This window comes from Poecilia reticulata, unplaced genomic scaffold, assembly GCF_000633615.1.
Source record: "Poecilia reticulata strain Guanapo unplaced genomic scaffold, Guppy_female_1.0+MT scaffold_408, whole genome shotgun sequence".
In the NCBI taxonomy this organism is placed as follows: Eukaryota; Metazoa; Chordata; class Actinopteri; order Cyprinodontiformes; family Poeciliidae; genus Poecilia; species Poecilia reticulata.
Genome location: NW_007615177.1, coordinates 534 through 13,472, shown reverse-complemented (window position 1 = coordinate 13,472; position 12,939 = coordinate 534). Strand labels below are relative to the sequence as shown.

The 12,939-nt window shown below is 39.6% G+C and overlaps 1 protein-coding gene across 1 annotated transcript; it reads left to right on the top strand.

The window, feature by feature from the left end:
* The first annotated feature begins 1,431 nt into the window (after positions 1 to 1,431).
* Positions 1,432 to 12,343, top strand: LOC103460975 (transcription cofactor vestigial-like protein 4). The gene is made up of 4 exons (XM_008403291.1): positions 1,432 to 1,676; positions 9,719 to 9,983; positions 10,228 to 10,345; positions 11,519 to 12,343. The coding sequence occupies exons 1-4, from the start codon at positions 1,432 to 1,434 to the stop codon at positions 11,773 to 11,775; spliced, it is 885 nt and encodes a 294-aa protein (XP_008401513.1). The 3' UTR covers positions 11,776 to 12,343.
* The last annotated feature ends 596 nt before the right edge of the window (positions 12,344 to 12,939 follow it).

The window sequence follows — 12,939 nt, the reverse complement described above, 5'->3', positions numbered from 1 at the left end:
GGATTAAAGTTTTAATGAATGATTTCAACAGTTAATTAAATAAATGGTTTAAAAATGTAATCACACATTAATAATATATTCATAATTGTATCAAAATTCAATATTGTCACTTATTGTGAAAATATAGGTTAAATTGGCACGTTTCTAAATTTGCGCTTATTTTAATTTATTGAATTGTGGTGCTTTCGACCAAATAAAGAGAAGCACTTTTTTTTTTAAGGAATAAGAGTTCAGTCAGCAGCATTTTTTTTTACTCCCTAAAATGTTTTTCTCGCTTTTTTGGGAAACACTTTTCTCTGTGTGAAACTGTGCTTAACAATAAGCGTCTTTATCTGCTGGATGCTGATTGGACAGTGCAGTGTCACACTCTTCCTCCTTTATTGCTATCCCTCTGCCCTGCCAAAAAACAATGATGTCACCCTTGTTGCCATGGTCACAGAATTGCAAGCAGGAACATGCCAGAGACGGGGGAGGAGCTGCTGCTATGTTTCTGAGGCCATGCAAAAACTAAATATACATGGACTTGTGCAAGACATTTTATTGGATGTTTTATGACCTTGATCTTGTTAGTGTATGTGCTCTGTTGCCTTGAGTGAGCCAGTGATTCTCAGATAAGTTGAGCCAAATTTCCATCAGATTTTATGACCTCTTTTTGCCACCAGCTGTGTGGAATAAGCATAAATATTTATAGCAATTTATTTCAAATCGTTTAACCATTACAAAGCTGCCACTCTCCATTAATTTAGGTTTAAATGTGTTTCTACAATTCACAAATAAAAACACTGCATGGGATTTGATCGGCACATCATTTTAGTACTTTTTTGTGATAGAGGGTGGTTTAAATTGAAGGAGAACGGTGCAGGTGAGAAGTTTCAGTATAAGCAGCAACCTGTCAGAAAGGGAGAGTTAGTGCAGACTTTGTTTTGTTTGGGGTGAATTCAGTGAGATGCGTGAGGCTGAACGAAGCAGTGGAAAGTCCCCTTGCTGAGACTGAGCCAGTAGTAGTTTTCCTTATCCCTTCTTGCTTGAACTCCCACTCACTGACAACTCTGTAGGCCCTCTGTACCAGGACAAGGCTGCGGATAGAGAAATAGTTCACACCACACACGTGTATATGAAGTCTCTCCACAGCTATTTCCCCCACAACGTTGCTGACCAGATACACTGCTGATGCCAGGGGTTTATGCCTCGCTCAGCAAACTGAAGAAGTCAACAACATCCAAAATTTCAGCTTAAACAAGTTGGACAGAAAAACTGTCTTCAAGCTGCATTTGCAGTCAACCTGTTTGAAGAAGCAATGTAACACTTAGCACTTGGACATGATTTATATCACTTAGAATAACTGCTGATTATAAGGTTGGAAGTATAACTTTTGTGCTATTGGAAATTGCAAAAGTCACAGCCATTGGTGAAGTTTTGTCTCTAATTCATATGTACATATTTGTCTTTCTCCCTTTTGCAGGTGAGGCAGCGCTAAGAGGGGACCCCAGATTCCAGTCCTTGTCGCTATCCTCGTCTTCCTCCTCGTCGTCCTCTTCTTCCTCAATCTCCAGCCACAGGACTGGCCCTCCTCCCATCAGCCCCACCAAGAGGAAGATCAGTGGGGACCAGGGGGACAGTGACATGGATGACAATGAGCACGTAGCTAAGATGAGTCGCCTGTTTGCTGCACAGCTGTGAGTACATACTAAGATATGCTCATATGATACACTCATATAAGACTTTGAATGTCACTATTGGTCTTTATCTATCCTCTTTTTCACAGACTCCATAGATATTAGAGTTAGTTAGTGGAGTCGCCTCATATTTACCAGATTGAGTTTTGCCTGTGCTTGCTAAGTGTTTCTGTTGGCTGAGTGAGCTGCAGCACGGGGCCGTTTTCTCAGAAGTCCCAGTTTGGACTCCAGGATTCTGTGCCAGGTTTAGTTGGTTCTGCAGAGTAAGATGCCTCTTGAARCTGGATCTTACTCTGAAGGCTGTGAAATAGTCGAGTGCATAACAGAAAGATAACTCAAGTAATATTTCCACATTCCCACTTCAGACTAGGTGGCCATCAGGGCTGAGTCATTCATGGAGACTAGCCACTGCTATTTATTACAAACAGACCAATAGAAAGAGCTGTGCACACTTGTTTCCACCAGTTAGTCAAGATTTACACAATTGAAATGTGTAAAGACAGATTTTTGGACAATGCTAACTTCTTGTTTTGTGTGGTCTAAATATGAAGCAAAAATAATGTAGGTTATAKGATRATAAATAGTTTTGAAACCATCAGAAAATAAAGGATTTACAAAATCATTCCTCTCTATGCCAAAAAGTATTTGCTGTTGGTTGATATGTTCATAAACCAAAAATTCAGGGAGTTAGTCTCTTTACCTTCATTGCCTAAAGAAAAATAAAAAGAACATTTTCCAGAACATTTTGTGTTTGAAACGAGACCTAAAGGGAAGAGCCTATTTGACCCGGTTCCTGGAAGGGCTCATATAAAAATCAAGTGGTTGTCTTGATCTGTGMTGTTATCTCGCTTACTGTTAAGAATTATTATCTATCGTCCTCACTGTGTATTGTTCTCTTGTTGTTTGTCACTTTATGATCCACTTTATATGCACTCTGCGGTTGAATTTTCATGTATTTATTACCACTTGCGCCTACTTGTGCATCATGAGTTGAACAAGTTGAACTTGGTTCAGTCACTCTGAGTCAAAGTACCAAAGGACWTATTGTTCTATCAGCTCTCATTTTGCCACAGTCACKTTCTCTTGTAGCCATTTCTTAGCTTAGAGCTTGGTTTTTAAAAGATGAAACTGTTGTAGAAATGACATTTAGGGCTGTGCTATCATGGCATTCACAATTCCACAGTTTGTAATTTGATCTTGAAGTGAGTTGATCGCTCAGGGTATTGGTTAAGCTCCAACAAGTTAAAATTTCCAGTTGCCTTGCTTCAACTTGGTAGTAAATATAGAGCTTTAATTGCTATGGAGATATATTTTTACCCTGGAGACCTTGTTTCCTTTCACTCAGCCTTAGTCATTTACTCTGAAGTTTCTCTAAGGACATACATTCCCTGGTAAAGTCAACTGCTGACTGACTTGTTGAAACCAGCCGCCAGAGTTAGCCTCTGACTTGAAGACAGTGTTTACACTGGAGTGAAGAATGATGGGTTCACTAATTCACACTAAAAATAGTTTGTAAAAATACTTTTCTTAGAAAACACTGCAAGGTGAATACCACAAGCACACATGCATGCACACAGTTCTGATATGCAGAGGGGGCAGCTCAACTTCATGTTACCTAATGTGTAAAATCGATTGTAAATTTTCTGTGTATGCTGATAAATGGATGTTTGTGCAAACTAGGTTTTAGTTTTCTTCTGTATGTTAAGTCAATCATATTTTCAATGTTGACACTGGTTTCATTCCCCAGAAATGTATTTAAAGATGTTTTATTTATGCAGTTAGTTAAATTTAGTAGACCTACTAGCATGGGAAGCTAACTGTATAATAACCTTGAGCAAAACATTTCTGTCAGTATTCACAAGAAAATACTAAACAACATGTTCTACCATGGTATTTTAAAATGYAAAACAGGATTACCAGAGTCTTTCCTAATTCTGCTAAAATTACATGAAATAAAATTTTATGTGATAATAATCCTATCTGTACCATTTATTTCTGTTTAAAGAATTAAGCAACAATAAAGAGTAAGCCCTTGCTAGAGTTATGGATGGATGGTGCTACTTCAGTTTCCTGSCCATGGCTGTTGGTGTTTTTCTTGACCATGTTTATTTTTCGAACAGCTTCATTTGTTTTTGTTGTTGGCAATAACCAATGATAGTAGTTTTGTTTTAGCCAGCTGACCATCAGTGTGCAGAAATAGGTGGGGGGCAAATCTTCTGATTTAAGAAGATGCCTAGTTAGAGGAACTTGTGAGGAGATGAAGGAAAATTTTAACTTTTCTAAACTTTTACTGTAACTGAATAATAAACAAGAAAAAACTAAGTTATTTAACTTTTCTTTGAAATCCATAGTCTAGCTTTAATGTATCTTGTCCCAGCAGTCTCGGTCTTATCAGTACAGTTCCACCTTTTCACGAAGTATATTAAAATCTTTAATTGAATTCAAACAAACCCTGTTTGGGCATTGACAGTTTTAGTGGCAGGCTCTTTGTCTGCACTGAGGCTGCATCTGCTTTAGGAGTTATTCACATATATTGCATTCTGCTGCCCATGCATGCATGTGCGTGTTCCTATTTGTGTGTGCATCTGTGTGGGGTGAGGTCAGACAGCAGGGAATACTTTCTCATTTTCTCTGAGGAGTAGGAGGAGTCTTGAACAAAAGAAGCCTTATCCTGCCCACTGGAGCCTGCAGACTGGAAGCTTGCTGCAGCCTGTTTGCCTCTGCACCACTCTGGAGTTTTAGAGCCACCAGTATAGAAGTCTTCAGCCATCTCATTTTTCCTTCAACTTTAGTGCCAGTAACACWGCCAGGTATTGTTTTGATTGGAGAATGTTAGATGAGATAGAGGTAGAACTTTGACTCCCAGTAGAAATTAATCCTAGATGGAATTACCGTTTATGAAAACATAATTTCTTTGCTCCGAAAACAACAAATAAAGCATGACTGTCAATTTGATAGTCTATTCTTGAAGAAAATTTAGTTTTTCCTGAATTTCTGACATATCCACATTGTATTTATGTCCTGTACCCCTCAAAACTTACCCATACAGCAAGAATAYAGGCAAATCCAGTATCTCAGCATGCAGAAATACASATGCCTTCTACTGGGAACTCCAGCACAATTTTTTTCTCAAGGATGTTACTSCAGAGGCTTTGTTGGGAGAAAATAAGAGGCCAAGGTTATGGTGTGTTTGTATGCGTGTCCAAGCYTGGGGAACTCATTGTTATGCTCTTGTTTTACATGAGACTATTTATGTAATGAGCATGTGAGGGAAAGAGGGAAGGATCAGGTTTTTTTCTTCCTTTTTTCAGCATGTGTGGCTTTTTGTGTTCGTGTTGTTATCTTAGCCTTCTTGGGGTTGTTCCCATATTCAGTCAGCTCCAGCTCTGATAACCAACCARTTTCTCTGCTGTCACTTAGCTGCAAAACCTGCCAGATTTCTCTGTTTTTATGCAGTATTAGGTTGTCAGAATTTACTACCAGCGTCAGAAAACATGTGGAAACTGGTCTTTTATTTTTTTCTTTAGATAGACACACATTGTTGGATTAAAAWACAGACGTTTGTGTTGTTTATTTTATTAGAAAGGGTTCAAATATTACTGTAGCTCACTTAAAAAGATTCAACAGAATAAACTGGGTTAAGATCTTTGTATACATTATATATATATATATATATATAATGTATACATAATGTATATATAATGTATATATATATATATATATATATATAATGTATCTTTATGTATTTTTTATGTATCTCTGTCTTTTAGGTCTTTATTCTTCCCAGATGTTTCCTGTCTGTATCTCTCTTTTTTTTCTCCTCTTGAATTTATTCAGTAGGAAGTGAACATGTGCCCAACCAAATATTTGCTGGAAAGATTTTTCTGAAGACTTCAGAGCAGAACTGTGAGAAAAAGTGTARAACTTTTATAGCCCCTGTGCATTTGCCACTAGAGAATGCAGAGCTTTTCCTTCAATAGCTTGAGTTCTATTTTAAACTTTCACTCCTAAAACTTAAAGACAATTTTAGTTTTCTGCTTTATATACATGCTTCTAGTTTTGAGTTATTGAAAACGGGCCCAAAACAGGTATTTCTGACCCTTTCAGTCATTGAAATGCACAATTGTGATCTGAAACTTGAGGTTGACTTAAAGACGGGGTTCCTTTCAACTGGCTCCTCTAAAACCTCTACTTAATGACAGATCTGAGCGTTTAATATTGTTCAARATATTGTACCGTATGTACTGAGGGCTTTGAATTTCTGGGATTTAAATTAAGGGATCCTGCAGTAAGTTCCAACCACAGTGACTACCACTAATGCCATGCTGCACAAACCCAAGACTTTATAGGACAGACTCAAAACGGATATTTGCTCTGTTTTACTCTCCTGAAGAGTTCATTCTGATGTTCAGTTACACGGTTCATGAAAAAAGCCGAATTTAAAAGATTGTCATTACAACCTTCACTTTGAGAGTAAAATAGAGCTTTGCTGTCCTAATGTGTAGTAAATGTCGGTTATAATTTGTCATTGGGTGTTTTGTTTTTCTTTTCTCATCCATATAAACACAACTGTGTGTGAGCGTCACTGCTGTGTGGTAAAATGACATAAAACTGGCTGACATTCTCTCATTATACATTTAATAATTAATAATTAGTTGGAACTTGTTTTGTTATCAACTCTGATTATTGGGTTAAATAGAATTTCCACCATTTTCTGTTGATAAACTTAGATGCATATTTTGTATTTAATAAAAARAACAATTAGATAAAGGTTAGGGTTACTTTTATGAGATGAATAAACACAGTTTATGAACAGTGGGTTGAGTAACACAGTTGGGGGAGGTATTTTAAAAAGAACCTTCGGCACACTTTTCTGTTTGTGTCATAATCCTGAAAAATATTAAAACTTTCCAAATCTGAATCAGTTCAGGATTCAAAGAAAACCAGGAAACAATATGGATCAGGAAAAAWATGGATCAATCCAACTCTACAAAAATATACAGGYATATATTAATTTTCCAGAGACTGTTCCTTTTTCCAAACTAGAGCTCTTATTGTGTTTTATAATCCACCTTGTTTTATCTCAGGCCCTTGTTTCATGAACAGTTCTCTATCTCTGCCCTAATGTCCTCCTCCTCCGTCCTCCCAGTGTGACCTTTCAATGAGAATTGAGAGGKGAGTAATGGAGACAAGGACACAGGTTGGGCTTTAAAAGCCTGAACACTGACATGAAGTGTGATTTAGTGGGTAGTCACAAGCCACAGAAAGACGAGGGGGCAGATTGATTCAGCAGCCATGCCATTCATTAGGCAGATTTGTTAATCCCCAGTCATTGGTTCCTGTGACGACTGTCCTGTTGTATGAGGATGTGGGCATGACTGCTTCTTGGCAGTGATGACAGTCAAACTGTGACTCGTCTGTCTTCTTCCCTCTAGGCTCGGGTATTGGTTACATCTGGAGATAAAATAAGAGTTGTACAACACACATATTCTCCACATGATTTAGTTCAAAAAGCTTTGACTTTTTTTTTTTTTTTAGCAGAAGGGAAATGGATATTGATGCCACTAATGAAAAACACATGAGCTTGTTGGTGAGCAGTGAGCCTGGGTTTATAAAAGTCCTGCCAAGTCTATCCCTCAGTTGACCCTCAGGAAGTTTGCTGCTGATTGTGAGAAAAAGAGAGGGGGCAGCATTAGGAGAGAAAAAGACTGGGGGGTCTCTTTGCTCATGTAAGCTCTCAGCACAAACGAAGGAAACTACCAACCTCGCTCGCGCTTTCATGAGCTAAAGGTCTGGACCATTCACATGCAGCTCCCCACTTCCTCCTCTCTCCTGTTTTGTGTTTGCTGTTGTTTGTGGAGGATGGTGCTGTGGACTCCAGATGCTTGACCCAGCAGTCAGGTTGCCTGGTCACATGGTCCTACAACTGTTTATCTGAACTTGCTTTGCATCCAAACACACCTTAAAGGGCTCCTCCTGGTTTTTCACCACAGAGTCTAATGTTTGCTCTTACAACAGTGAAGCAAACTTCACCATTTTGAGGAAATGCCTCCACAAGTTATTTGGAAAAGATTGAAGTTGTTTACCATCCTCCAGTATAATGCAGAATTGTTTGCAATAAATTAGATCACTTTTACTCACTTGACCCTGAATAGTTTATATGTAGAAAATAGAGTGAACACTTCTCTGTTAAAAGGCCAGTTTTATTGGGGGGTTTGGGGGGGGGGGTATACTGCCATCAGTATATCTGATGGCAGTATACCTGCCATCAGATATACTGAAACTGAACAACTGTGAGTAAAGCTCAGCTGTTCTGTTAGGATTTTCCAGATGATTTTTCCAGACCAAATTTTTCTTATACCTTAGCTTAAAGCAATGTTTAGTAGACCAGTTACAAAGAATGAGAATGTCCTCTTGCTCAAAGTCATCAGTCAGGAAAATGGTACAAAAAGACCCATATGTCTTCCGTATTCTTCACATGTCTAGACTAAGGAGAAGATGGATCGAATCATTTATTTCCTGGCCTGGCTAAAACCTGCCAACACTCTGCAGAAGAATGTTTATATTTATGACGAAACCCAACTTGAACTTTTAACCCACAGCTTCTTAGGATATATTTATTGCTAAATCAGCCATGAACATCACAGTAAGGAGAGTATACCTACAGTCAAATGTAGTAGTAGGATCATGACGTGTGGGTGAAATTCCCAAACCTCACAATTTGAAAGATTTGGAGAACTTTGGCAAGGTGGTAGTGAGCAGGTGGAGCCTGATAGACTCCAAGGAATGAAGACTGAATGCTGCAGTTATATCACAAGCTGCTTTAACACGGTGTTAGCATGCAAGCATAAACATTTTATTTCCTCCCATTCTAAGAAAAAAAAAGTTTGGGTTCTTGTAGTTGTACAGTATGTGAAAACCTTTAATAAGGATGTGAATACATATGAAACTTGTGCATGTCTGTGTAGAAGCGAGGAGTGTGTGTAGGTTTTGTATATAAACAAGCCCACCCCCTCAACCCCTGAAGTGGGTATGCAGGTGGAGAGAAATGAAGAGCAGGGAAGGCAGTACAGTACGTTTTGCTCCCTCAAATTGGGCCTCAATGTCAGAAGGGAATGGAGCAACACAGGAACACACTCACACACACACCCCCCCACACACGCGCACACACAAGGAACAAGGACCACATATGACGCACTCACTGGAATAATCACTACCTGTTAAACTGGAAGCAAGTCTGCACAATGTCAGGTATAAACGCTGTGTAACAAACATATCAAAGTTATTATCACCAGAGCTGGAAAAAAACAGGCAGAATGTGTGTTGTGTTAAAGTGTTGTTAGTGTAAAGTCTTATCATCAGTTCTGGTTTTCCAGGGATGAGCTCACATTTTGGAGAGAAGAGAGACCACTCTTTGTGGCCAGTTGGGCTTCCATGACCCAATTACTCAACCCACTGTTGTAGAAAAGAGGTTTAGGGAAATGAAGCTAAATCTAAAGGGGAGCGTTTCTAATGTGTTTGCAGATTTTATCACATGTTGACAGTAAATTTTGGCTGCAGTTTTTTTTTTTTTCTTTAGAGTTTTAATATTCAGGGGTATTAAGTGTGCTGGCTGCTCCCTCACTAGAGAGAGATAATGTGGATTTTCCTTTTCTAAGGAAATCACTTTAAAGCTTTGAACTCGCTGCCCATTTGTCCCTCTGTGCAGAAATAAGTTTGGAATCCTTCCATGTTGGATAAATTTAGGCAACAGCTCCCCTTGCCTTGCTCACATGGAGACACTGTGTGAGAGAGGTTGTGATTCTACCAAAGGGCTTATCAACACTCCAAGTTATCTGAGAAATTAGCGTTTGAGTTTGTGTCGGATCATTCCTGTACTGTCATCTTTTAATCAATTCTCTTTCTTCACTAGTTTGCCTTCTGATTTTTTTTTTTTTCTGTATGAATCAACAAATATGTCAAACAATTGGAAAACTCACTTGTTGATTAAATAGAAATTAGGTGTAGTCGCTGAGGTAAAGTGATTTCTTCTTGTTTCACAGGAAACCGACAGACTACCGCAGCTCCCCTGTTGTGAAGGACCATCGGCGGAGTCCCAGCGAGCGCATTGTTGTTCCTGTTCATCTGGGGGTCCAAGCCAACCACCTGTATGGCCACGGCCACCACCACCACCACCACCTGGCCTCGTTAGCAGGCATGGACCAACCTTTGGCGCTTACCAAAAACAGCATGGTGGCGACGCCACGCAGCAGCACAGCAGCCATGGCCTCGGTGGCGCACACAGTCAGCGCAGTGGAACGGCAGCAGGTAAAACACACGTCCTGCTTCTTCTGTCTCCAACGCTGAGCACTTTCTTAAATAGTTCAGTTACTTAGTCACGGTCTGACTAATGTGCTTTTGTTAGCCGCGCTTTCTCTGCGGGGAATTTTTTTTTTCTTTGACTGGTGCAGAATTATTCTGTTTGCGTTTTTCCATCCCACCGTTTCTTGCATAATTGCTGGGCAGCATTTCTCAGAACTCTTATTGAACACAGCGCCTTTTGTTCTCTCAGAATCGTCCATCGGTGATCACGTGTGCTGCAGCCAACAATCGCAACTGCAACCTGTCGCAGTGTCCCGTCTCCCACAACGGATGCTCCAACTTCACCAACAACCACAGAAAAATCAACAGTGAGCGCAAACACAGTTATGAAGAAATGTTTATTATCAAGTAAATTGGGTACTTTTTGAAAAACAAAAAAAAGTGGATTGTTCATCATGCAAGGTTTATTTTAACAAGCCAGAATTTCTTTTTCTTTCATGTCCAGTTAATATCTGGAGGTAATGAAAAACCCAGATTTGAACTAACCATGAAACACACCAAACTGAATGTTTAAGCTTTGCTTTTTTATTACTTTTTATAACTTCATTTAGTTATGTAAGCATTRCATACATATTTTATACATACATACATTACATACATCTACATTTTCAGTAATTTGAAGAATTATTTTAAAATACATGGGTAAAGTTTAACATGAGATAAAATTTCCATTTTCATCACTGCTATTAGTATTACTAAGCCTCCTATTAGTGATGTAGAACTTACTTTAAAAAATATCTGCCATCTTGAATATTCAAGATTTTACTTTGAAGTGTATTTTTATTTTGAAAGGTCAACATAATCCCTTTTTTTAATCTTTGCTTTTGTTACTTTAGCAACGTTAAACCTGCTTCAGCAGTTATCTGTTGTATGGAATATTGGCGCTTTTGATTTGGCTTCTACTTCAGAAAATATTATTTTATTTGATATATCAATGCTTTTATTTTGAAAAGTAACTGCAAWCTCTTCAAAGCAAGCCAACATGTAGAACCGAGTTTCCTATTTAGAACATCTGTTTTCTTTAGACAACCAATCTTCTTTCATTGCTGGTTTAGGCCAATTAAGAATTTGGATCATTTGCAGTTCACTGAGTTGCTCTCAATGAATCGCTATGGCAGGCAATAATAACTTAAACATTCTTGTCTGTTATTTCAACACTTAAAAAAGTCACTTCAAGCCTCCATGACTTTCTGAGAATGTTGTATTTTCTTTGCCATMATAAATTTAAAATGGCTGTTTTTATGATCCCACTGGGATTTCAATGATCTCATTGAGGTTAACGGGGAAATTTAAAAYGGTCTTTTTGTGTATATAAAAAAAGCCCCGAGAAGTAAAGTAGATATTTCCAGTGACCTAAAATTACTTGTTCTCAAACTAATTTAAGGCAATAAATTGCCCACAGAAAATCATAAAGCGGAATATATGTGGGATGTTTCTCTTTTCATTATCAAATTGGTAACCGAGAACTGCTTTTCTTCCAGCCAACACGGACTGCGACCCTGTTATCGAGGAACATTTCCGTCGCAGCCTCGGGAAGAACTACAAGGAGCCCGAGCCCACCGCCACCAACTCTGTGTCCATCACTGGCTCTGTGGACGACCACTTCGCCAAGGCGCTGGGCGAGACCTGGCTGCAGATCAAAAACAAGGGGAGTCCCTCGTCGTCCGGCAGCAGCCCAAACTCCTCTCCCGACAGTCGCATGGTCAATCACAACCACTCCCCGTCTGTGGTCTCTTGAAGGCAGAGAGGATCCCCCCCCACCCCCTTCTCATCCAATCATCTCAGCTCCAAGGTCCATGCCCCTGCCATTTTGGTCTGTCACCAGCTCCCAAGAGGGACTGCCTGCCTGCTGGTCTGCTAAAAACAGCCAAAACCCTCAAGCCTGCTCAGTCACTGTGGATCACTCAAGCAATAAAGACATGCTCACCTCCCTTCCATTATCTGGCTCTGCCGGACAAAAATCAGTTCTGACTGAGGAAGATTCAAAAGCGGAACATGACTGGCGCATCAGCTTGCTCCTTCCAGTTTTTCATCACCCCTGCATGGTTGGCTTGGAGCTGAGCAAGTGTTTGTAGTTTTATGTACATAAGAAGAGGAAAGACTGTTTTAATTATTCACTTTCTTCTTTGTTTTTTGTTTTTTTGTCTGTTTTGCTAACAATAGTTCTGTAAGCTGATTCTGTTCTGACATGCCTGGCCTTTTTTGAATGAAAAATGAGAAACACACCTTAGAACGCAATCACAGTCCACCTTACCATGCTACCAAAGAAACCTCAACCCCTGTTATTCAGTGTCCACCTTGAAAAACACACACCCACACACACACACACACACACACGCAGCCCCTCCCCTTCACCTCGCCCGTCTGCTGTACGCGAGCTCTGGCTGTTCGCCTGTTGTACATGACCTTAGATGATCGACTCAGTCTGATTTGCACTACTGCTTAAAAAGGTATGGGTGGCATGTTAGGTTTGTAATCTGACTCTGAACACACTGGGGCTTAAAAAGTGTATATTGATGCAATCACACCTTATCTCACGTGTTGGAGCCCTGCATTGATTTCCCAATAACTCTCGTTTAAAGTCTACCTGAGATTAGTCGACTTCAACATGTGTGTGCAAAGTCTTGCATGCATTGTCATTTGTACAAATGTAAACACACTCCAGTTACGTTGGGCAGTAGAAGCATGTTTGGTCACCCGCTACAAAGTGCTTTTAAGCATTAGATAGATCATGGCACTTTGCTTGGACAGAGGTTAATTAAAAGCAGTAAAGGGACGGTGTGTGTTGCTGTCTTGAAGCCAGGCTTCTGATCTGTGATCAGTCTCCAGCAGCACCTACCTGCAGAATGTCTGTCCACATCGTGAACTCTCTGAAGGCAGGATGGGGTTTTAACGGACTAGA